At 34.5% G+C, this 26,003-nt stretch overlaps 1 protein-coding gene across 2 annotated transcripts in view; it reads left to right on the top strand.

Moving 5' to 3' along the window:
• The window catches only part of LOC150093673 (uncharacterized), a 118,772-nt gene that overhangs the window by 5,605 nt on the left and 87,164 nt on the right, over positions 1-26,003 (top strand). For both annotated transcript variants that reach the window (XM_090412870.1, XM_090412871.1), the window contains exons 2-3: positions 15,975-16,037; positions 20,958-21,086. In XM_090412870.1, the coding sequence (XP_090268996.1) occupies positions 15,975-16,037; positions 20,958-21,086 (192 nt within the window). The remainder of the gene's footprint in view (positions 1-15,974; positions 16,038-20,957; positions 21,087-26,003) is intronic.

Genomic DNA, 26,003 nt, shown 5'->3' with positions numbered 1-26,003 from the left:
ATGAAAGGAAACTAGCTATGCAAGCAAAAGAGAATCCCAAACAGTTCTTTCAATATGCTGCAAGCAAGAAAAAACTGTACATGGCAAAATGATTTTAAGGAATGACGATGGTAAGGAGGTCACTGAACCAGTCGATATAGTGGAGTTACTGAGCACGCACTTTGCAAAAGTATATCATCCAGGTGGAAACATTGAAAAAATGATTGAGCCATTAGTTTATACGGGAATTGTGATGAATGAAGTGGAGGTGAATAGTCTATTACAGAACCTTAATGTGAATACATCTGTGGGATTGAATGGTATACCGGCATGGGTCTTGCGTGAAGCGGCTAAGGAATTATCAGTGCCCTTGACCATGTTGTTTAATCTGAGTCTCGGGTCTGATTTAGTCCCGAAGGCGTGGAAAGAGGGGAAAATAGTTTCACTGCATAAAGGAGGATCCAAGACTATGGTTGCAAATTACCGACCGATCAGCATATCAGGAGTTGTTGTCAAGGTCTTGGAGAAAGTAGTCAAGAGAAAAATACAGGAATGGATTGATGAAAATGAGATACTGTACAGGGGACAGCATGGCTTTGTAGAGGGTAGATCATGCCTGAGTAACTTCCTCAAGTTTTATAACAAGGTGACGGCTGAACTGGATAAGGGAAATGGGTTTACAGTGATACTGCTGGACCTGGCAAAGGCGTTTGACAGGATACCACATGGAATTCTAATCTGTAAACTACAACATATGGGAACGGATATAGGGTTGGTGAGATGGATAGGTGGGTGGTTGATGGAGAGATATCAAAGAGTGGTTTATTCAGGAGTGGAGTCCAAAAGATGGCCTGTGACTAGTGGTGTGCCGCAGGGTTCTGTTCTTGGACCACTGCTGTTTAATCTATTCATTAACGATATAGGGGAGGATCTAAGTGGAACAGTTCATTTGTTTGCTGATGATGCAAAGTTGGGGAGGGCGATAGTGAATGCAGAAGATGTCAAAGTCTTATTAAGTTTTTCCATATATCTTTCAGTATGGCACCCTGATTTCTGTTGAGGTTGTTACTCATTCTTAATATCACTGCCGCTTCCTTGAAAATTTTGTAACCGTAATCATCTTCTAAATACAGCATAGAGCTATTTTCCCAGTCAGTTGCATGGTTGGAAGTAATGAATTCTTTCTATAAACATAAAGACATATAAATATACTTGGGTAGTAAGAGGATGGAAATTAATATTAGATTACTTTATCTTAAATGAAAAGACATCAAAGTTCTCTTTAGATGTTAGAGTTCACAGTGGATATGAAATAAGTAGTGACCACTTCCTTGTTAAAATAAAATTAAGATTACCACCTAAATGGCTACAAATAACAAGAACAGAAAGAAAAATTAAAATATTTGTTTATAAAACTAGATTATTAAATGACATATATACAATGCCTATATGAACAAAGAATTAACCAATATTTAGATAAAATAAAAGGCAGAAATAGAATGGCTTAATATAAAAATGATACTAAATACAGCATCAAAAAATTCAATAAAAAGAAAAAAATGAAGATATAGGACGATACAATCAAAGAAATAATCAAAATGAAAAAAAAAAAAGCAAGCATATAAATGGTTGAGCAGTAAAAGATTAGAAGATGACATAGAATATAAAAGAATAAGAGCCATAGCTAAAAGAGAAGTCAGAAAAAGACAGAGAATCATGGAACAAATTTGTTTCTAATTTAGAACATGATTAATATAAAATAAGACCCAATGTGTATAAGATTTTGAAACATTTAAGTACAGATACTAAAGAAAGTGTAAAATTAAACACAGAATTGAAATTAGAAGAATTTCTATACAGAATTGTGGACACAAATCTTTTAAAAAAGATAACTGGCAAACATTTAATGAAAAGGAAATAATTAAAGACAAATTAGAAATTGGCCTGAAAGAAACAAATGGAAAATCACCTGGAGAAGATAAGTTCAGAATTATATAAATATGCAGGAATAAGGTTCAAAGAAAGACTCTTTTTATTTTTAAATAAAATCTGTTCAAGAAGTATCCCACCAATAGAATGGAAAAAAAGCAATTGTGATCCCTATCTTTTAAAAAGGTAGTAGAGATGACCCAAAAATTAAAGAGGTATATAGACCTGGACCTTTTGCCTAAAATTAATCATAAAGAAAAGAAGAGAATACAATTTAGAAACGCATTACATTTATTGACTTTGAAAAAGCATTTGATAAAGTTAAAAGAAGTATTTTTTTTAACATATTAAAAGAAAGTCAAACACCAAATAATAATCTAAAATTATATAAATCAAGTGGATATTAGATCCAGCATAACTTCAATTACGGGAATACACTCACCGGCATTCATGCCGGTGAGTGTATTTATGCCTTAGTGTGGACTACTTAGAAAACAAATGTTGCCCAAACTTCTCTTTATTAGCTTTCTATTGAAATTATGTTGGATCTAATATCCACTTGATTATATAATTTTGCATCGCCAAACGGAAGCCTTTGGGCTCTTTATTTTAGTAAATACTTTATGCTCTGACTGAGAATTTGCTTATGAAAAATACACCTCTCCAACATTTCAAGTTCCTTAGTTCTGAATGACAGTTTTTGCTCTCTTAAGGTTTAAAAAAAAAAGATATAAAAAGACAAACTAGCATTTCACTGAGCAACAAATCATTTATTCAAGTGAATTACTATAGCACAATATGTATTTAAATTTCCCTTGTCATCAATGAAAACATATATAATGACATTTTGAGGATATGCTTGTTGTTCTTCACAGTCTTTCAATGTAATCCTATTAACACAAAATACACAACACATTAGAAAATATCTAATATTTAAACATGTAATTTGTATAACAAACATGCACATATTTACTTTCAACTTTTAGTTCCTAATAGCCATTGCCAGAAGAATGCAGCCTGCTGTGCTCTTTTGATTTACTGTCACTGCACAAACATCTAGTGCAGACAATGGTCTGCCATCATTGTCTTCGTGCATGAAGTATTGTCATAAGTGATCAATAAATTTATTGGCATCCTGTATAGTTAGTCATTCAAATTCATATGTCCTCTTCATCACTTTCCTCACCTAATTCCTTCTGGTATTTTAATAGAATGCTCTCAATGGCTTCATCCTCACAGTCTTCATTTTCATTCTAACATTCAACATTATTGTATATATGTTCAAATTCTTCATAATTCCAAATTTTTTACATTTCTGAAATGGTTTCATATTCACTTTTGACTGTTTCAGGCATCTCCAAGCCTGAATGCTTTAAACCCCAATGAGAAAAACAGTTCTGAATTGGTTTACTGCCTATTTCTCACCATCTATCAGCAACAAACTATAATGCCTGGAAGTTAACTTTTGAACTTGCTTCCTTGACTGTGGAAGATGTCAGTATATTTTCTTCAATCACATCTAGGATATGGTTCATCAACTTGGTGCAGTACATCTTCAAATTTTTTATGATGCCAATTATCCATTGCCTGCATCAAGGATGTAATGTTGGCAGGTAGAAATTCCAGCTGGATGTTTGTCAAACACTCAACAGTGTAGGTGTGCAGCACAATTGTTAAGAATCAGAAGAACAAGAAAAGTGATTTCTGGTTTAACTTCACATCCTACCTCATTACCATTTCTTAAAAATTTCAGAAGTCATCTATGCATTCTTATTAACATAATACTCAAGTTGTAAACTGTCTATTCTTAGTTCCTTAAAAGCATCGAGGCTTAGCACTTTTCCCAATAACCAACAGCTTCTTTTTATCAGTTCCTGTCATGTTTGACCAACTTAACACAGTTATGCAATCCATTGCTTTTTAAGAACCCAACAATTTTTACATGATTGCAGCAGAGAGAGAACCTTCTGGCATAGCATGACGAAATTGGTCTGTTTCATCAGTATTGCAGATCATCCGCATAAAATTTCTGAAGTAATTCAGATACTTTCTTGGATTTCCATTCTTCTGCACCTACAACATCAGCACTATTTTTTTTGCCATATGCGTTCTTGAATTTAATATCACTCCTATATTTTTATCGAGACAATCAACCATTTGTTGCTTTAAAAGTCATCAACACTCAGCTTCTTAGCTAGCTCCTCTGAATTCTTTTTTTTTTTTTAACATTGGACCACTGATGCCATTCTTTGTCCAGTTAAGTGCCTCCATAGCGCAATCAGTGGAACATTGTCCCCTTCGATTGGAAAAGACCTGGGTTCAATTCTCATCGTGACAAGTGGAATCCTTATATGGGCTTTTTCACTTGAAGGTGAGTTAGCCGACTCATACAGAGGTAGAGCAGGTTTTTTTTCTCCCAGATACTCAAGTTTTTTATCTGACTACAGGCAAATCGGCCTTCAGAACATGCAATTTACAGACAAAAAATATTGTTGTTGGTGATGATGGGTGGTAGAGGGTGTTGATGGTATTAGTGTCGTAGTAGGAGAATTAAGTATTAGTGGAGAGGGTGAGATGTATTTAGCAAAGTAGAGTAGAGTGCCCTCTCACGATGAGTCCTTAGACCCCCTGGAGGTGTCACGTAATAATAATGAAGAACCAATGATTTAGTGCAGTCTCAATGTCAGGATCCTTATCCTCATGCTTTTGTTTTTGGGATGTTCCTTGTTTTCCATGGCATGTTCATTCTTCCTACAGTTTATCTTGCTATCATAGTGAAAACACTAAGTTACATAAATTCACTGATTCTGTAACCCATTAGATATCCATTCTACATATTTTCAGTCATGTTTTTTAATAGAAGAAAGCATACTTCTAGAGATAATAATTACCTTTTTACTCAGTTAATATTAGCTGATATTTCATCTTTAGTTGCCAAGGCATTTCCATAGGCAAGGTCTTATGTGATGAAAAGGCCTTGAAACATGCACACAAGCACAACTGAGTTTAAAATGGCACGACTCTACAGTCCTGACCGGTGTTTTTTATGACTAACTGTATTGAGAGAATCTTGATTGTTTCTATGGATAGCCTCATGTTGAAATTTCCAGATTTTTGGTTGGGTGAGGCAAATGTGTGTATTCAGATTAGGAAAATTGAGAGCTATGGCAGATTCTGAAAATATGTTTAGATTTATATTCATATATCTGTATAATAGATTTGTACCCACTCTCTTCCCTCTGGATTCAATGATATATCATTAGGATGTTGGCAACTCCGAGAGTCTTTGTAGTATAGATATCAGATGTATTTTCTGTGTTCATCCAGTCAATTTTTTTTTTTTTGTTTTTTTTTTTAGTTGCTGACGTGCCGATGCATGCCAAAAATTTACAAATCAAGTTGCTGACGTGCCCGGCACGTCAGCAACTAATTAATACAGCACTAATTAATTAATACAAAATTAATTGCAGAATTTTATTGAGACAAGTTTAAAAATTAATATAGAATTTCATAATAATGAACACATAATTTGACATACACATTGTCGTATACAAATCAATATTAACCTTTTATTAATTTATCAATATCAATATATCAATTTATTAATGAGATTTTTGCTGTTGTACATTAGATGCCAAATGCTTTATATCAGGTTCATATTTTGTCACTTTTAGTAATACACATGCGGAACTAGATTCATCAGTCATTCTATTTCTTAAACTTTTTTATAAAATTCATTTAAAAAAATAATGACTCACAAGCATATGTAGAGGAGAAAATTGATAATATAGCCTTCGCTAGTTTTTTAAAACAACAAAAGGTTTCAGGAACGGCATTCCAAGTTCTCAATATTTCCTCTTCTGCATTCTTTTTAATTGCCCCCAATAATCAATCATTTTCCATTATTTCCAAGTCATTTCTCAAATCGACAAACTTTTGTTTCCATATAGAACTAGATTGAAAATCGATTAGTTGCATTTTTATATCTTCCAAATTCAGCCACTCGAAAATCTCCAAATCAAGTCTGTTGATGTTGTGTCTGGATGCAAAATAAATTTTGATGTCTCTGCAAATTGCCTGAATTGCGTAAATCTTGAAGAAAATTTGTAGATTATCGACTGAATAACTGTAGAAAATTCTTTTGTCAATTTAACTTGATCTGTTTTTTCACGGGATTCTAGATCTGCAAAGACTTTTTTTGTATTTGGAAAATATCGGAAGGGAAGGTATTGGAAAATGACGTTCACGATTAAAAATTGGTAATTTAGCTTCGAATGCTTTGATTAAATCAAACATGACAATAATTGTCTTGTTAACACCTTGCAGTTTAACATTTAATTTATTTAAATGTAAACACAAATCAGTAAAAAACATTAATTTTGAAAGCCATTCGACGTTCATTAATTGATTGTATTTTTCAATGATTTTCTCATTATGTAAAAAAAATCCGACTTCATCTAAACACTCAACAAATCTTTGAAGAACTTTCCCATGACTTAACCATCAGACGTTTTTGTACATGAGTAAGCCATTGTACACAGAGTTTACCTCACTTAATAATTCTATAAATTTTCGTTTATTTAAAGCGCATGCCGATATAAAATTGACTAATTTTGTTACAATGTTCATAATATCTTCCAGTGGCTTGAAACTAGCCTTTGTGCATAAAACCTGCTGATATATAATACAATGAAAACCCAGAACTGAACGTCCAATATATTTGGTAAATAAATTGACGAACCCATTTTCCTCTCCAGTCATACTGCGAGCACCATCAGTAGTTATTGATACAATTTTGGAGGGATCTATATCTCTTTCAGCAAGTGCATTTACAACTGCATTGCAAATATCTATTCCTTTTGTTGTTCCCATTGCTAATGATGTTAAACTTATCAATTCTTCTTTGATGTTATTCCCAACACAATAACGAATAAAAATTGCTAAACGAGCTGATCCAGTTATGTCAGTACTCTCATCAAGACAAAGAGAAATTAAACCAGAAGATTTTATATCTGTTTTTTGCTGATGAGTTATATTTTTAGTCATTTCTATGATTCTATCTTTCACCGTGTTTCTAGCCAAAGGCATATATTTTATTCTTTTCAGGATAAAATCAGGATATCTTTTCAGGATTAATCAGCAGTTATATTTGAACAACTGCCGATAAATTTCATTAGGATTGTTGACTGGATATTCCTATTTTTAATTGCCCGAGCAATAAATTCTTTTTGTTCGTCCTTGCTTTTCTCAAGGAGCGATTTATGGTTTGTCTGGGACAGTTGTGTGCAGAACACAACTGTCCCGGAACATAAAACACATATTGCTTTATTGTCTTTATTAATCATGCCATACTCATTCATTTATTCACTCATTCAGTCCACCAGCTTTGGAACTCTCTGCTCCTTGACTGCGATAATTTTCGTTTTTTATTTTCGTCAGCCATGTTCGGTAGAACTGAACAAAATAATTCACAACTTAAATCAAATGCATTTTTTATAGTTTCAAAAAAATCAACATTTTATTATATGCCTAAATTAAATTATCTTTATAATTCCCATTTACAGTAGCAAAAACAAAGCAGTGCACATACGCAACAATAATGCACTTGCCGCTGTTTATTTCTGCCTACTGGCAGATGTGCAGTGCAAAATGCATAATGAACGCACATGCGATTAGAAAAGGGAAAAGTCAGGGAATCCTAAGGATCAGTCGTTCTCAATTCTTTTTCTATAGACTATTTTTAATTATTCTTAATGTATTAGAGGGCTCAGTCCCAACAAACGTACTTGTAAATACCGTTCCCATTTTTTTAAAGTTTATACATTAAACTAACATAAGTATTAATATTATATAAATTAAGTGGATATTAAATCCAACATTATTTCAAAGCCGACTACAGTAACTATAGAATTTTCGTGGGAAATTTGACCAGTGAACTTACGGGAATACACTTGCCGCCATACTACCAGTTTCTCTATCAGCTAAGGCAACTCGTAGTATGGTGGCAAGTGTATTCCTGTAAGATCTCTGGTCAAATTTTGCAAGAAACGTCTATAGTTTCTGTAGTCGGCTTTGAAATAATGTCAGATTTAATATCCACTTAATTTATATAATTTTGTATCGCCGATGTGAAGCCTTTTGTGTTATTGTATTAGTAAATAAGTATTAATAATTAATCATGGCATAATCATAGAGTATTAATACACTTAATGTATATGGTGTAGCATGTCGACAAATATAAAAGTACGCATTTAAATTATTATTATTATTACCCCAAGACTTCATGGAGTCAAAGACTCATCTGGGAGATCAATACCGTCAAATTAGTTATCAATCACAGAACTAATGCTACAATATTGTAGTTTCCTCAGGCCAACATCATTAAATTAACTTCTGGTAAGTTTCATTGACATATCCCATTCTGATCACCAAAAATTTATATTATTCAGTATTAAAATTGATTATTGTATTATTAAATTGATTTTAAATGTTGGTTTAAAAAAAAAAAAAAAAGACTGGTAGTGAGAAAAATATTTATGCATTGTAACTCACCATAGAAGTCAGTGGAGCAGGGGAAGCAGCAGAAGGATGTTGACTTGTCGGCGAACGTTTGCCATCGAATATAACTTGCCCTCCCGTATAACTGGCACCCCTGATTTCGCTTTACGAAAAAAGACATTAAAAGGTTTTGCACATATACCACCCACACAAAAAACAACACTCCCTCCCCAACAGCCATTATATACTGTAGATGCAAGAAAAAAAAAAGTTTTATTGTATCCCTGAATAAGGTACAGAGGCTTTTGCAGTCTGTGTAATATATTTCTCAACAAATAGTGCAATTAGAGACAGCTGGAATAAAAACGGCACCTAACTAATGAATCACATGTACCCCTCTCACAGAAACTACCCTGTATAGGCAAGCAAAACCATATGTTGCACCAGAAACACAGTATCTAACTAAAATTATTGTCCAATTTTTCACATGAAATAAGTGTTTGTTTGACTGCATTTGAAATTCTCAATGTCATTATGACAGATCACAGAGGCTAACTTCAAATAAAATTCTACCACGAATTGAAACATGCCATATAATGCTTGTGTGAGTTCCCCTTCCAGCTCAAATGCAAGCAAGGCAATAAAAACCAATCATAGGTCGAAACTTTGTGTGAGTTGAGCCCGCCGGTAATGAGAAGTTCTGTCAGAACGATAAATGACACCCCGTTGTGAATGTCTTAAAACTAAGAAATATATAGTGAATGTTGTTATGATAGTTGCAGATGTTATGGAATTCGGTTGAAGAGAATTAGCATTTCAACTCAAAAATTGTCGGTTCCATTTGTCTTTGGGTCACGTGATCTTTTGTTAATACCGCACCAATCAAATTCATGTCTTCATAGCTGCTCTCTCTCCTGTAAAACAAAATTTAACTTGTACGTATCGTAACAATTAAAAAAAAAAAGGCTGAATAATTTATAAGCGTATAAAAGGATATCACATGTTAATCGTTGACGTGCCAGCAAAATTCTCGGGCGTGCCATAGGTTCGCCACCACTGATCTAAGTGATGGTAAGGATCTCTTCTAGAATATTTGATGAAGCTTGAAGGATGTTTGATTATATTTCTTTGAGAACATGTGATTTTTTCCTTAGATGCTCCTGGATGTAAATTATGGTGTTTGTGATCTGGGTTTTGGTGAAGGTTAAGTTTAGGAACAGAAAGTGATTTGTTGATTTTGTAGGGGAGCCGTTGGCTAATAAATTTATATAGAAATTATTTGTTTCACTTGAGAAGCTAATTTCGTCTACACAGATGGTTCTGGTTCTCTTTGCTGAAGTTTTAATAGTGCCATATTGTTGGGAGGAATGATAGTTGTATACCTATCAGTGCGAGTAGATTTCCTTTAGAGAGAAAAGGATCCATTGGGTTGCCAGGTGACTAGAGTGTTCATGGAAGGGCAAACATTTGTTACTTTTCTTTCAATGGTGAAATAGATCCTAAGGTGTTGGCTGTTAAGGTTTGCTGAAAACATTTCTAATCTATCCAAGCTGTGGCTAAACATAGATTACAGGTTAGTAGATACGATATGTCAATATAGCATAGCTACATTCAGGATTTGAGTGGAGGAGTCTAAGGGAATTTTTTCAAAATGCTCCAAAATACATGGTAAACGTGAATGAGGCAGAAATCAGAGGGCAAAAGAGTCTGAATAAAGTTCTAAAGTTTCTTTTTTTGGAGCAGAGGGAGCAGGGGGAATATTAGTGAAAAGGAAGACTATATCAAAACTGACCATAATGTTGCTGCTCTTGAGCATTATGCCTGACAGACAAGATTTTTGAAATGCCAGGTTTTTAACAGTGTGGTGTGGCAAGCAATTAGATAATTCTTGTCCTAAGTGTTTGGTCAATTTATAGGTAAGAACCAATATTTGGATTTACTTTGTTGCAAAGTAAATTAGATTCTTGTTTTTATCTGTTACCCAAGCATGAGCAAAGAAAAGGTTACATGTATCTTCATGACTAGGCTACCTGTATATGGAGACAGACGACTTTACATCAAAATTTCCTAATATTCCATAATGCACAGCACATCTTCTCAGTAGATGTAGAATTTTCCTAAAAAGCTCACTTGAAAGTGGGATTCATCAAAAAACTAAACCTTGTTTAAAACTTCACATTCTGGCATTAAAAGCGATTCCATAGCAAACTTAAAATGGCACTCCTCCATTTCACTCTGCTTCAGCTCTATCAATAGGAGTTGATAGAGCTGAATTTTGTAAAGAGAAGCAGATATGTCATCATGTACAAGATACTATCATATCTTGTACATAAGGGGTGTACAAGATATGATAGTACTACATGAAAAAATTATATCATTACTAACTTCCTATCTACAATTTTCCTCCAAATCAGTCTGTTACTTGTCAAGACTCCAACATTATCAGATCTTATATTTCTATTGTCTAAGGCACTTTGTACCGTATCAATCCACCTATATCTTGGTCTTCCTCTGGGTCGTTTCTCTGCCGACCTGGCAGAGAACACTTGTTTTGCTAATCTTTCCTCGCCCATTCTGTTTAGGTGACCATACCACCTGAGATTAGCTCTGCTAACGCATTCCTGGATGCTGACAATGTCAAGTTCTTTCCTAATATCCTCATTTTTAATATGATATTGCCATTGATGCCATCTGTTCACGCCTATAATCTTTCTCAGGACTCTCATATCTGCAGTCTCTAGTCTTTGGTCAAGTGTTTTACTTCTGACCCAGCTCTCAGATCCATAAGTTAAAACTGGTTTGAACACTGTCTTGTATACAGTTAATTTAGTGTTCTGACTAATTTCTCTCTTATTCCATATGAATTTATTCAATTGACTTCCCCCATACCAGCTTTTCTGATTCTGTTGTCAATTTCTATATTTAATTTACCATCTTCAGTAAAAATCGTGCCTAAGTAGCTGAAATGTTTTACTTGTTCCACAGGTTCTCCATTCACAACACAGTTGACATTTTCAATGATTCTGCCTACTTTCTTTGTCTTTGTCTTTTTATTGCTGACCTTCATACCATATCTATTACAACAGCTATTCAGTTTAGTCAGAGAATCTTGCAGACTTGCAGCAGATTTATTTAGAAGTATAACATCATCCGCATAAAGCAAAGAGCTGACATTAACATTTTCAATTTTGATATCAGAATTTTGTAAAGAGAAGCAGATATGTTGGATCAATAAATCTTCATTTTGTTGTATGACCTGATTCGTATGTGAAAGTTTCTGCAAATTCTTCTTTGGGTGTACAGGGAAGTTTTCCTGGCTTCTACAATCCACTCAGATGTTCTTATGTATGACAAACTTGAATGATCGCCCCCCCCATTCATAAAACACTTATTTTCATATTCCTTCACTACCCTCAGTCCTGTTTAGTGTGTAAGCTTATGCATATTGAACTGTTGTCAGTATTTTTGAACAGAAATGGTTGGAGGTCCTAAACAATAAACACCTTTTTAATTAATAAATCAAGAAATGATTTAGCACAACCAGTCAAATTTTCTAACCTTTTGCTAGCATACCTTCAATAGCTGTTTTTATGATAACACTGAAAGATGGAAAGAAGAAAGAAACAATTAGTATAATGTTTAAAAAATTGTCTTCTATAAATAAATATGTTGTAATATTTTCCTCTTATGTTGAATTTAGATTTCTTGTTCAATGCAGTACCAGAAGAAATCTTTAAAAACTTAAATTGGAATAATAAAGGTATAAAGATAAATTGGAAATAGCTCTCACACTTCAGATATGCAGTGATATCTTGATAATAGCCGAAACAGCTAAAGAACTCCAAGGCATGATAGACAAACTTAATACAGAAAGTCTGAAAAAAGGTTTAAAAAAATAAATACTGGGAAAACTAAAGTAATGTTCAACATGTCAGCAATAAAATCACCCATAACCCTGGGAAATAATCAGTTAGATATTGTAGATCATTTTTGAAAATTATGGAGACAACTACCGTGTTTGAATAAAAACTTTAGTTTAATATAACTAAAATCTACATTCGACTTTTCGACCTTTATGTCAAGGTCATCTTCTGGAGCATACAACTATACACAAAAAACAAGCTACACTACAATCAAACTGGTTTGTTACAGTCACTGACCAACCGCTACAACAATTGTTGGCCTGACCTCTGGTGAAAAAAAAAAAAAAAAAAAAAAATTCAATGCTAGAGTCCTCTTATTAGTGTTATTTGTAGAAATACATTGGGCACAACAAGTATCTATCTATATACATATATTAACATCATGTACATTCCAGCCAGTTGGTATGGAATGGTTTCTAATACTAGCTGAAGATTGGCTAGAGTCCTGACTTATGCTGGATCTTATATATTAGGTAGGCTGAATGTGTGCCATCCAGATCCTTGGAATTTTCATGCCATCTTTGTTGTTGATATTTGGGTGGTTTATCAGGATTTCGCAGGCTTCCTTAAATTTCCTTTCGTACCAGGTTTTTGTGCGGTGTAAAGAGCGGGTGCTTTTCCAGTTGATTTGGTGTAAGGTGTTGAGTGCGTGGTCTGAGAGGCCTGCTTCACCATAATGGTTATATTTAATGTGTCTAATGTGTTCTTTCTTGCGTATAGGGATTGTCTGTCCTGTTTCACCAACGTACGGTAAGTTACAGGTGCAGCGGATGCAATAGACTCCAGGATGTGCTAATGGGAGGAGAGGATCCTTAGAGGAGTTGAATATGGTTTTAAGTTTAGTGGGTGGTTTAAAGGTGGCATTGAGGTTATAATGTTGTGGGATTCTGGTGATTTTTTCCGATAACCCTTTAATGTATGGGATGGCTATGGTTTTACTGTAATCTAGATTCGTTTTTGTTGTTGTTTTATGGAGTATTTTATTAATAGTATTTTTGTTATAGCCATTATTTATGAATGTGTCGCTGATGATTTTTAGTTCTTGTTTCAGGGCTTGCTGTTTAGAGCAAATTGTTGTAGCTCTGTTTTTAAGGGTGTTAATGACTCCATATTTTTGTGATGGGTGGTGGTATGAATTAACACGTATGTATTGGCCAGTGTGTGTCGGTTTTCGGTAGACCATGAAGGATAGACTGCCTGAAGGAAGACATGCGACTAGTGTGTCTGGGAACGGGAGCGAATTTTGGTTTTCGATTTCGATGATAAATTGTATGCGTTCACGTTGTTTGTTCAGGTGGCTAAGGAATGTGTTTAGCGTTTGTCGCCCGTGCGGCCAGATCACGAGCACGTCGTCAACGTATCTAAGACAGACTGTCGGTCTTAGCGTGGCGGAATCAACAGCCCTTTGCTTAAAGGTTTCCATGTAGAAGTTAGCGATTGGGGGGGGGGGAGGATAGTGGCAAAATTAGCGGCAACACTCAAGGAGTTGGTAGGTCATTCCCCCTCCTACATAAAAAACACAAACACTTTATAAACAAAATTAAAAACATAACACTCGACAAAAACGACTTATTAGTCAGTTTCGACGTTTCTGCCCTTTTCGCTAATGTCCCCCATCAATGACACAATTCTCCTACTACAGAACAGATTTCCGCCTGACATTATGGCCCTCTTTGCCCACGTACTACAGTCCGGTTACTTCGTGTGGCAAAACAAATTTTACCTACAAAAAGAAGGTACAGCCATGGGTTCACCACTATCTCCCCCCCCAATCGCTAACTTCTACATGGAAACCTTTGAGCAAAGGGTTCTTGATTCCGCCACGCTAAGATCGACAGTCTGTCTTAGATACGTTGACGACGTGTTCGCGATCTGGCTGCACGGGCGACAAATGCTAAACTCATTCCTTAGCCACCTGAACAAACAACACGAATGCATACAATTTACCATCGAAATCGAAAGCCAAAATTCGCTTCTGTTCCTAGACACACTAGTCGCACGTCTTCCTTCAGGCAGTCTATCCTTCATGGTCTACCGAAAACCGACACACACTGGACAATACATACATGCTAATTCATACCACCACCCATCACAAAAATATGGAGTCATTAACACCCTTAAAAACAGGGCTACAACAATTTACTCTAACCAGCAAGCCCTGAAACAAGAACTAAAAATCATCAGCGACGCATTCATAAATAATGGCTATAACAAAAATACTATTAATAAAATACTCCATAAAACAACAACAAAAACGAATCTAGATTACAGTAAAACCATAGCCATCCCATACATTAAAGGGTTATCGGAAAAAATCACCAGAATCCTACAACATTATAACCTCAATGCCACCTTTAAACCACCCACTAAACTTAAAACCATATTCAACTCCTCTAAGGATCCTCTCCTCCCATTAGCACATCCTGGAGTCTATTGCATCCGCTGCACCTGTAACTTACCGTATGTTGGTGAAACAGGACGGACAATCCCTATACGCAAGAAAGAACACATTAGACATATTAAATATAACCATTATGGTGAAGCAGGCCTCTCAGACCATGCACTCAACATCTTACACCAAATCAACTGGAAAAGCACCTGTTCTTTACACTGCACAAAAACCTGGTACGAAAGGAAATTTAAGGAAGCCTGCAAAATCCTGATAAACCACCCAAATATCAACAACAAAGATGGCATGAAAATTCCAAGGATCTGGATGGCACACATTCAGCCTACCTAATATATAAGATCCAGCATAAGTCAGCACTCTAGCCAATCTTCAGCTAGTATTAGAAACCATTCCATACCAACTGGCTGGAATGTACATGATGTTAATATATGTATATAGATAGATACTTGTTGTTGTGCCCAATGTATTTCTACAGATAACACTAATAATAGGACTCTAGCGTTGATGTATAAATTTTTTTTTTTTTTTTTTTTCACCAGAGGTCAGGCCAACAATTGTTGTAGCGGTTGGTCAGTGTCTGTAACAAACCAGTTTGATTGTAGTGTAGCTTGTTTTCTATGTATAGTTGTATGCTCCAGAAGATTCGACCTTGACATAAAGGTCGAAACGTCGAATGTAGATTTTGGTTATATTAAACTAGTTTGTATTCAAACACGGAGACATAATTTTTGAAAATTATGTCTCCATAATTTTCAAAAATGCATTAGGATCACCGTGTAAGCTTAAAAGAAAGGATATTGTAGATCAATTTGTCTATATAGGATAGCTCTTTGATTTAGATAAAGGCATTGAATTAGAAATCAATATATCAGTGGTTCCCAACATTTTTCCACTTGTGTATCCCTTTTAAATCCATTTCTATAAATTGTACCCCTTGTTTTTAAATACTGATATTTATTGTTCCATAACTAACGTTTTTCATTTTGTTTACTTTACTTGTTTTTCCGCCATTACTGATTCTTTTGCGTATACTCCTGAATGGCACAGCAGGTGCCTCCAGGGGTATGCATACACCTCAACATAAAAAACAAACAAATAAAATAAATAAACTAGAAATTTTATAACATAGCCAAATGTATTTTTTTTTCATTTGTTGCAAAGTAATTATTTTTAATAAAATTTATTTTGTGCTATATCCAGCCATGTTTGCCCTACAAATTATATTTTATTTATAGGTTGAATTAGAAAGATTAAACACAGCCACAGATCTTATAAACAAGTTAGAAATTGAATTAGATGTGAGTACTTTTTTTTTTTTTTTTTTTTTTTTTTTTTTTTTTTTTTTTTTGAAAAATAAACTTTAAACAGTATGATTATATGTTATCATAATTGCTTATATCAAGAGCCACAACAGTGATTGTTAAGGAAAATACTTGAGTGCTACTGACTGTTCTTCTTGCAGGAATCATCAGGACTAAAATTTAGCCTACTGTAACTCCAGTTCTAGATTGAATGTAATATTTCTATTCACTAATTTTATTGGATGGAGGTATTCTATAGCACACATCATGCCAAATTTGAACTGTTTAATCCAATTAATCAAGTATCATTTTGAGGGAGACAAAGTGCTCTCTCTCTTTGCTTGCTGCTGGTCCATTGCTCATTTGATTTCAACTAAACATAAAATATAATTATTTTTGCTAAAGCTTCCTTTGAATTTCAAGCCAATCGAAGTAAAATAAAGAGGGATTGTATGGAGAGGTTGTTTTCTCAGCAGTACCTTTAAATTCAAACTGATTTTGATGAGATGGACCAGTTGGACTAAAATGAAGGAAGAGCTGCTTCCTTCTTAGACACTTCTACAGGTTGCATCTTGCAACTGATTTTGACCTTATTCGGAATGTAGTCATTCCTTATATTGCTTAAGGTGTTCTGAGAATCTCATCTTTTTTGTTCAGTTTTATTTTTAAGCTTATGGATAGCATAGTATCCAGTAGTATTTGTGAACCATCTTAATGATCTAGAAAAGCCCAAATGTAACATTCTCTTACTTTTAAGGTTACACAATGGTCAACATTCATTGTGGAAACCATAGAACATGTGTTTTATATATTGCAGCAATAAAACACATGTTCCTGTTTTTGGTTCATCTTTTTCTGATTTGTGAAAAAAATGTTCATTACTGTTTGCCCTCTGTGTCTAGTGAGTCACTGAGTGAAGTGTGAATTGTAAATTTATAGTTAAAGAAATTTAAAAAGAAAAATACATTTTTAAAAGTATGTAATTTAATATTATTTTACTTGTTAATTTTATGATATTTTTGCTTTTAAACTGAAATAATTCAATTTAGGATTTTGTGAATAATTAATTAGTTTTTAATAAAATATGCTGGTAAATTTTTTTTTATATATATGAAATTGTGCAAAAAACTATTAATTCTGAATACTTTTTTTCCCAAGAATTAAAGATCTTTAAAATCGATGTAAAATGAAAATAGTGTATTTATAATTTTATTCTAAATAAACATTTTCTTATTTGTGTTTCCCCTCTTCAATTCTTTTATATCAGTTCAATTCTTATATGATATGTGTGTTTTTGTATTGGTGCAATACTGTATTCTATAATCTACTTGTGAAAAAAAAAAAATTAAATATTTATTGATGTAATTATTTGTCTCCAAGCTTTGCCCCCCCACATGGAAAATTTTCTGCAGATGCCCATGTAAGATATATTTATATAATGATGACCTCAATGCAGAGGTTGAAATGTCAAGTGTTATTTTCTTAATTAAAAGTAAAGTAATTACTCCAAGTAATGTTTTTTGTTTCCAATAAATTTATGGAAACAAAAATAATAACATTCTCTTATTTCAAGTAAAATAAAGCCTATTCAAATCATTTGCTTTTAAAAATTTCCATTGCATAAATTCATTTCTGTATTTAGTGACGTATATATGTGAATGAATATACTTCTCTTATGAATTACTTTGAAATAGGTTGTTAGGACATTGTACTTAATTTATTTCTACAATGAAATGCTATATTTGGCTTGTGTCTGTGCTGTAGGGTGTTTTTTGCTAGTCATAAATTTCAGTTGTCTAACTAAATATGGTGCATTAGCTCTATAAGCGGTATTTAATGCTACAATAAAACCATTATAGGACAGTGTCTTTTGGGGGATTGCTTTCGTTGTGTGGGGTTATTTTTATTCCATTACTGGACTACCAATATATACAGGGCACTTTTTTTATTATTAGCTAGTTTAAAAATACAACAAATACAGAATTTCTCTTACTGATTGGTTTGTAATTTATCCCAAAACAAACAGATCCCCCCCCCACCTTTCCACACACACACACACATGCATTTTGTTTTGATGGAAACGCCTGTCTCTCCTGCCAATCACAAATGTTAACATATTCAAGTATTTTGACACTGCATATTAAAGAGAAAATTGTAGTCCAAGATTTTGTGTTCTGATTGATTGTAAGGGGAGAGAGAGAGAGAGAGAGAGAGAGAGAGAGAAAACATTGAAAGTTTTTCCACTTGGTTATACTATAAATTAAAGATGCCAAGAAGTTATATTCTTGGTTTAATACTTTATCCAAGTGTAAGCAAGCAAAGTATGCATGTGAAGTTGCTTCACGACTGGGCTACTTGTATATAGAAGATACTAACTTCATGTCAGTTATTATTATTATTATTATCTGAGACCTCCAGGGAGTCAAGGACTCATCAAGGGAGGCTATAAATTACCCAAACCAGCTGTCATACCTTCCCTTAAATTCATTCACACTAGATGCACTCACTACCCCCTAAAGGCAAACTATTCCACTTACTCACTGCAAGAGAAAAACTAGCTCTTATCCCTTTCTTGACTGTGAACAAACTTAACTTCCAAGGATACCCTACCTTGTTCTCTCCCCACCTTCCATATAGCAAAACATTTCAAAAGTTCATAGACCTCTATCATGTCACCTCTTCTTTCTCCTGTTAACCAGAGTCTGCAATCCACGTACTCACAATCTGTTATCATAACAATACCATAATCTGGATATAATCTTTAACTCTTCTTTGCTCTTTATCCCCTTGGAACCCTGGAGACCAAATCTGTGCACAATAATCCAGGTGTAGTCTTATCAAAGCCTTATAAAGAAGCAAAATGACTTCCTCATCCTTATATGTCAAGCTTTGCTTCAACATCGCAATTATCCTCAGAGTTGTATTTGCAACTTTTTCTATGTGACCTTTTGAACTTCAAATTCCTATCCACCAATATGCCAAGATCCCTTGCATCCTCACTTTCTTGTGGCATAACTCTGCTAATATAATATGCCACTGAAAAAGTGCATAACTTTACACTTACTGACATTAAACTGACAGCCATTTTCATTGTCCAAATTTCCAGCCTATTCAAATCATTTTGTAAGTGCTGAACGTCAGTAGCATCCTTAATTTCCCTATCTTCATATCATCAGCAAACAATTGCATATCTGATGTTAGACCCTGCCTGATGTCATTAATGTATAGATTGAACAATAATGGCCCAAGGACTGAACCCTGAGGTACACCACTGGTTACCTTAAATCTGGCAGATTCACACCCACAGTATATTACTTTTTGATATCTGCCTGTCAACCATCCCTCCCTGATCCAAGTCAAGAGTATATATTCCAATCCTATATTCTCCAGTTTATGCAACAGTCTTTCATGGGTATCCTATCAAATGCCTTAGAAAAATCCAACATTATCATAGTGTATCCATTCCTTTTATCCAGCTCGCCATAACATTGGAATAAAAATATAAACAAATTGCTAAAACACGACCTTCCTTTAGTAAACCCATGCTATTCCTTGCAGAGTATAGCATGTTTGTCTACCCATTGTATGCGAATTCTTACCAACTTCTCTAAAATCTTCACTACCACACCAGAGATACTGACAGATCAGTAGTTAGACACATCAGTTTTTGCACGACCCTTGTACAATGGAACTGTCATAAATTCCTTCCAATTCTGTGGTTTCATTTGTCAGCTGAGACTCAAGTTATACAACATGTGAAAGGTGTAGACATTTCAGCTGAACATTCCTTTAGCAAACTGGCTGATATTCCATCTGTCTCTATAGACAAATTCTTATCCAGGTTATGCAACAGCTCTTCAACCTCATTTTTATGAACGTCGAACTCTTCATGCAATGTAGTAGTAGCACTGTGCACCATGTTACATACACCTCAGTCCTGAAGATACTTCAGGTGCAAACTTTGTTTGCTTACACTTGGATAAAGGATTAAACTAAATTTATCATGGGGAATGTAGCTTTTGTGGTTTATGTTATTATGGTCAAACAAATCTAGTTTAGCAAGCCATGCATTATTTTCAAAACACAGGATTCAGTGGAACAAAACCAAAGTGTTACAGAAGAGTTATTTTCTTCTGGAAAAACTGTATATAAAGAAAGTTGTGAAGCATACATTCACGACCTGAACCTGAATAAAAATGATTGGATAAAACTTTCTCAGTTTTGGACTAATTGACTAATATTCACCATTCATGTGTTCCTTAATTTGTAATTAATTTGTTTATATTTAAAAATAATTTATTAACTAAATTATTTTATTGCAATTTATTTTGTATATCTATTAATGAAGATGGAGCTATTCTCCTGCAGCCGATGGTGCACATAATATCACACACTTTCAGTTTAATTGTTGTTCTCTTTTTTGTGCTTTCCTATAATTGGACTGAAAATGGCAATGAAACTTAGCCAAAATTTTACTAATAATGACATTTAAATTAATGCAAGTGATTCCATTATGATGATATCATATTGTTGGAAGAGTGCTAAGCCAAAGTTGATCTTTCCTCTGTTATAGCTAAGGTGTTTCTTTATTTCAAAACATTTTGCAGATCTGGCCAATGTAGGGAAGATCACAGGTAAAAGGAATTCTTTGCAATACAAACCTGTTCCACTGAATTAAAAACGGAAATTCAGATCATGTGGTACTTCATTATCATGCCAGATATGTAAATTGGGGGGGGGGGGGTTCCTAATGCAAAGCTAATTCAGTGTATATCACTTTGTTATAAATTTACACACACACACACACACATAACATAATTAAAATATCAATTTAAATAGGGAATAGTAATTTTAATATCATTGTAAACTTTGTGTGTTCCTTTTTAATTTGGTAAGAATTTATTTCATATAATTTAGGAAGCTCGTGCCAATTTTAGACTTCTTCTGACTGAATCTACTCAGCAGGTGAATATCCTAGTAAAGAAATTGGGATCATGTGTTGAAAAAGCACGCCCATACTATGATGCCCGTATGAAAGCTAAGCAGGTAATTTATGAAGTATTATTTTTATAACTACTTTCTTACAACAAGATTGAAATTCATAACTTTCAATTTGCTTAGTTTTTGAAAGGAATACAATTTTAGTATATAAATAATTGTGTGTTTTAGCAATTATCTGAATTCATGGTTTGGCTGAGTGGGAATTTTCAGACTGCTTATACGTAAGATGACCACTGCTTATCAGATGTCTGAAATGACAAAGTCACAACTGTTATTGAGTAGTGTCACCGATTTAAAAAAAAAAAAAAAATCTGGTGAGGAGTTGAAAGTGTGGATAATTTATGGTGTTTGTGAGTGACTTTGAGAGCCATCATAAATTGTGTGGCATGAAATGTGTAATGTTCAGGATAGAAGTGCCAAAAGAGAATTATGTGTATGTTTCATAGGTGTAATGGCCTAGGTCTAGGATCTAAGCATAGGTCCATTTTTCTCCTTAGCATAGATGGTTGGTGATGCATTTGACTAAAGAAAGAAAGGGTGTGCACGTGCATGCTAGAGCAACATTTGAAGAAAAAGTATAAAGTGTATATCTGGAAAGGTCGCTTTTTTTCGTTAGAGTCAAATCAGGGAAATATGACTTATTAGGATGGGTATACCTTAGATAGAGATGATTGTGTGATGATGGGTGGTATTAATCAAGAGGAAAATAATAGATGTAAGGTGAAACAGATTAAATAATAATTATTATTATTATCAGAGACTGCCAGGAGAGTCAAGGACACTTATCAAGGTAGGCCACACATTATTCAGACCAGCTATCATACCTTCTCTTTACTTATTCATGCTAGATGCATTTACACATCAACTGACAAGCCATTCCACATACTTACTGTTTTGTGGAAAAAGGATTTAGTTCTCACAACTTTTTTAACAGTACACAAACTTGGCTTCCACTGATCTTCTCTCTCTCCACCTTGTATATAACAAAAATTTCCTCAATTGGTATCACATAAACACCTTTCAAAAGTTTATAGATGTCTATAATATCACCCCCCCCTCTCTCCTGTTTGTGTCTGCAATCCACTTACTCTCAATCTCACCTCATAATCTACATATATAATCCTGTAATTATGGAATCTGTGTTCCATGTCTGTGTAGAAAAATATAGAAATTATTAAGACTCCAATATATTTCATCCACAGTGACATGGACATCATCCTGTATCAAGAACCCAAGCTTCATATTCAACCTATGTGTTTCGTGGTTCATCGGTGGATTGAGTGGTGGAGTCAGAGAGGTGTAGAATAGGTGCCCTCCCTCAATGAGTCCATGGACTCCCTGAAGGTGTTAAATAATAATAATAACTATCAGCAAATCCAAATTCAACTTCATGACAGCCACTAGCAGAAAACTCCTGTTGCCATTGATTTCCAAGGCTTTCTATCCTGTTTTTTCAACCTTTGCGACCAAATACTGGAGTGCCTCAGAGCTCTGTTCTCTCACCTATCTCCTTTCTCTTATATGACCTACTTTCAGTCACTACAGATCCTATCCATAGCTTTGCTGACAATAGCATTCTCCACTCATCCTACTCCTTTGACAAACCATATAGTTCCCAGACATCCCTTACATCAAGATCATCTGCAACCAGTTCCTTAAACACTGAACTTTATTGGGGCAAGGATAACCTAGTCCCCTCCAATGCTGCCAAAATACAGTCCTGCCTTTTTCCTTGCAAAAGGGATCTCAGCTCACCTTCTCTCATCCTCAGTAATACACACACACACACACATTGCCAGACAGGATGCTCTCTCTCTCTCCCCTTGGACTGACATTTACCTCCAACCTCTCTTGCACAAACACATCACATCACATCAATAGCTTCCTCAGTTTCTAAAAAAACTAGTCAATTTTTTCTGCTCAAGAAGCTATTTTGCACTAACCCTATTTAAATTTCAAATCTGTCCATCTTTAGAATGCTGTACACACATTTGGGGTGGTACACCTAAAGCTTCCTTAAAAATTCTTTATCTCCTTTGGACAGCGATTTGGCTCATAGATGACCCCCCCCCCCTCACAGGCTTACTTCATCCTCTATTTCATAGATGCAATGTTTCAGCTCTGTGTCTCTTCTATAGGTACTTCCATGTCACTGCTCCAGTGAATTGGCAAACATCATTCCTCCACTTGTTAACAGGCCCATTAAAATAAGAACAGCTGCTGTTCAACATCCCTTTACAGTACAACTGCAAATGCCTCGAGTCTGTTTCTTCTCTTCCTCATTTATTTCATCTACCTCTGTCCTCTGGGACAGCTTTCCTCATGATGTGTTTCCCAACAGTTTCAACCTACAGCTCTTTAAGAAGAAGTGAATAGGTTTTTTTCTTTCTCACCCCTCATCTGCACCTCACTCGTGGCACTGATGTGTTATCTGTTCTTGTACCCCTCGTGTGTGTGTGTGTGTGTGTGTGTGTGTGTGTGTGTGTGTGTGTGTGTGTGTGAGTGAGTGAGTGATAAATATATACAGTTGACCCTTGAACAATGTGGGGGATTAGGGGCACCAACTCCCTGTGTTGTTCAAATAGGCGTATAACTTTTGACTCCCCAAAAACTTTACTAATAGTCTACTGTTGACCAGAAGCCTTACCGATAATATAAACAGCTGATTATTACATATTTTGTATGTTATATGTAATTATATATTGTATTCTTACAATAAAATAAGCTAGAGAAAAGAAAATCATAAGGAAGAGAAAATACGTTTACAGTACTGTATATGATTGCTTTATGGTAGCCTAGTGTAAACCATAAGATTGCTTTTTTATGATTCATTCATTAGTATACACTAATGAATGAATCATAAATTTTTATTTTATGCTAATTAATTAAATGTAATAATTAATAACAATTAATTTTATGAAGTTATGATTTAATACTGCATCTTTACGCTTGTTTACATTTCTCTTGATTGCGAACGGTACCATGTATGGTCTGTAAGTGTTTTGTGTGTGTTGATAATTTCTAGGTTGTAGGATAGATGAAAGTAAAAAAAAAAAGGGGGGGGGAATAAGGTAGGAGTTAGTCTTGTATATTCAACACTTACTTTGAATACAAAACCACTTTTTTTTACTTGCATCTATCCTACAGCCTTTGGTAGTTTGATTAGTCATCAAACTATAGTTCGCCCACCGTTTGTAGATCTCTCCTTGGCATTTTGCCAAGAATAGTCGATTCATGCTGAAGGGGAGAAAGAAATGATATACGAATTGGTTGCAACATGCGAAATCACGTGCTTTCTTGTCTGTCGCTGTACTAGTACTAGCTTGATTTTTGTTGTCGCTTTTTTGCATTATTTTTTTATTATTAATTTGTATGATGGATCCAGTACAGTCAACAAGTTCTGTTGTTAAATGTTTCGGTAGCTCTTGCAAAAGAATATTGAATAATGTGCTGACATTCTGCGAAAAAAGAATCATCTCCTTGTTCCCCTTTCTCAAGACATAAAACGTGCAAATGCAATTGCGGGCGTATCGGAGTCGACTGTTAAAAGAATTCGTAGGGAATCAAAAGGTGAAGGGAAGCCAAAATTTAAATCTTCTAAAAAAAAAGCGCCAGAGTAAAGAAAACCATCGAAACCGTAGCTTTGAATGATTTTGATGTAGACGTTATAAGAAGAACTATTCACGAATTTTACGTGGTCGAGAAAAGAGTGCCAACTGTTCTGAAATTGATTCCTGTGCTTAAAGAAAAAATTAATTTTCCTTGGAAAAGAGAAACTTTAAGGAAAATACTTCATGAAATCGGATTTTGTTTTAAAAAGTCCAAGAATAAAAGGAAACTTATCATGGAGCGAAGTGACATTGTTTTATCTAGAACGCAGTATTTGAGAGCACTAAGACGTTTCAGGGAGGAGAAAAGACTGATTGTGTATCTAGATGAAACTTGGATTGATAGTAATTTAACTTATGGAAAATGTTGGCAGTCTAAAGAAGAATTTGGAGTGCTACAAACGAGAAATGCTTCGCAGCGCATAATAATTTTGTGTGCGGGTGGAGAAATGGGGTTTTTACCGAATTCAAACTTACTATACAAAGCCAATTACCATAAGCAAATGAATTCTACGATCTTCGAAAAGTGGGCAGAAGAAAAACTGATTCCAAACCTTCCTAAAAATGCTGTTGTTATAATTGATAATGCTTCATATCACTCTATTCGATTAAACAAAGTTCCAAATTGGTCTAATAAGAAGCAAGTTCTTAAGGATTGGCTCTGCAAATAACATTTCTCATTCCCCAGATATGCGAAAAATTTAATTGCTTAATTTGGTCAAAAGAAGCTCGCCCACAACTAAACTATTTAAATTCGACACGATGCTCAAAGAGCATGGATTTCTAGCTTTGAGGCTACCACCATATCATTGCGATATTAATGCTATTGAGTATGTTTGGGCAGAAGTGAAAAGTTTCATTCGCCATCGCAACGTAACTGGAGATATTGACATGTCGAAACTTTGTAAGCTTTCAGAACAGGCGATTGAAAGTATTACAGTTCAAAACTGGGGAAAATATTGCTTTCATGTCACCTCATTGGAAAATATGTATTGGGACAGAGACGGAATTATCGAAGAATTATGCGAACCTTTGGTGATCAGTTTAAGTGAAAGTGATGGCGATTTGGACACTGATTCAGATGACTATGAAGATTAAAAGGATTTGTTAATGGTATTTTTTTCCAACCTTTTTTTTGCATGGGTTTGTTAAGAGTCACAACAAGTCATAAATAATTAATCGGTTTAGGATTAGGTTTAGGACATTAAAGTGTCTCAGTTCTCTCAACTGTAAGTTTAGAATATCTAAGTTCATTTGAAAAAATTTCTGTTTTTCTGTATAATTATTTTTATTTTATAGAAAACTTTCTTAAAAATAAACTTAGTTAAATTTTTGTTTTATGCTATACCTTTTT

Source organism: Typopeltis vanoorti, chromosome 23 (assembly GCF_054136105.1).
Source record: "Typopeltis vanoorti isolate ZY-2024b chromosome 23, IOZ_Tvanoo_1.0, whole genome shotgun sequence".
In the NCBI taxonomy this organism is placed as follows: Eukaryota; Metazoa; Arthropoda; class Arachnida; order Uropygi; family Thelyphonidae; genus Typopeltis; species Typopeltis vanoorti.
Note: the sequence above shows the minus strand (reverse complement) of the source record. Positions and strands in the feature narration are given on the sequence as shown.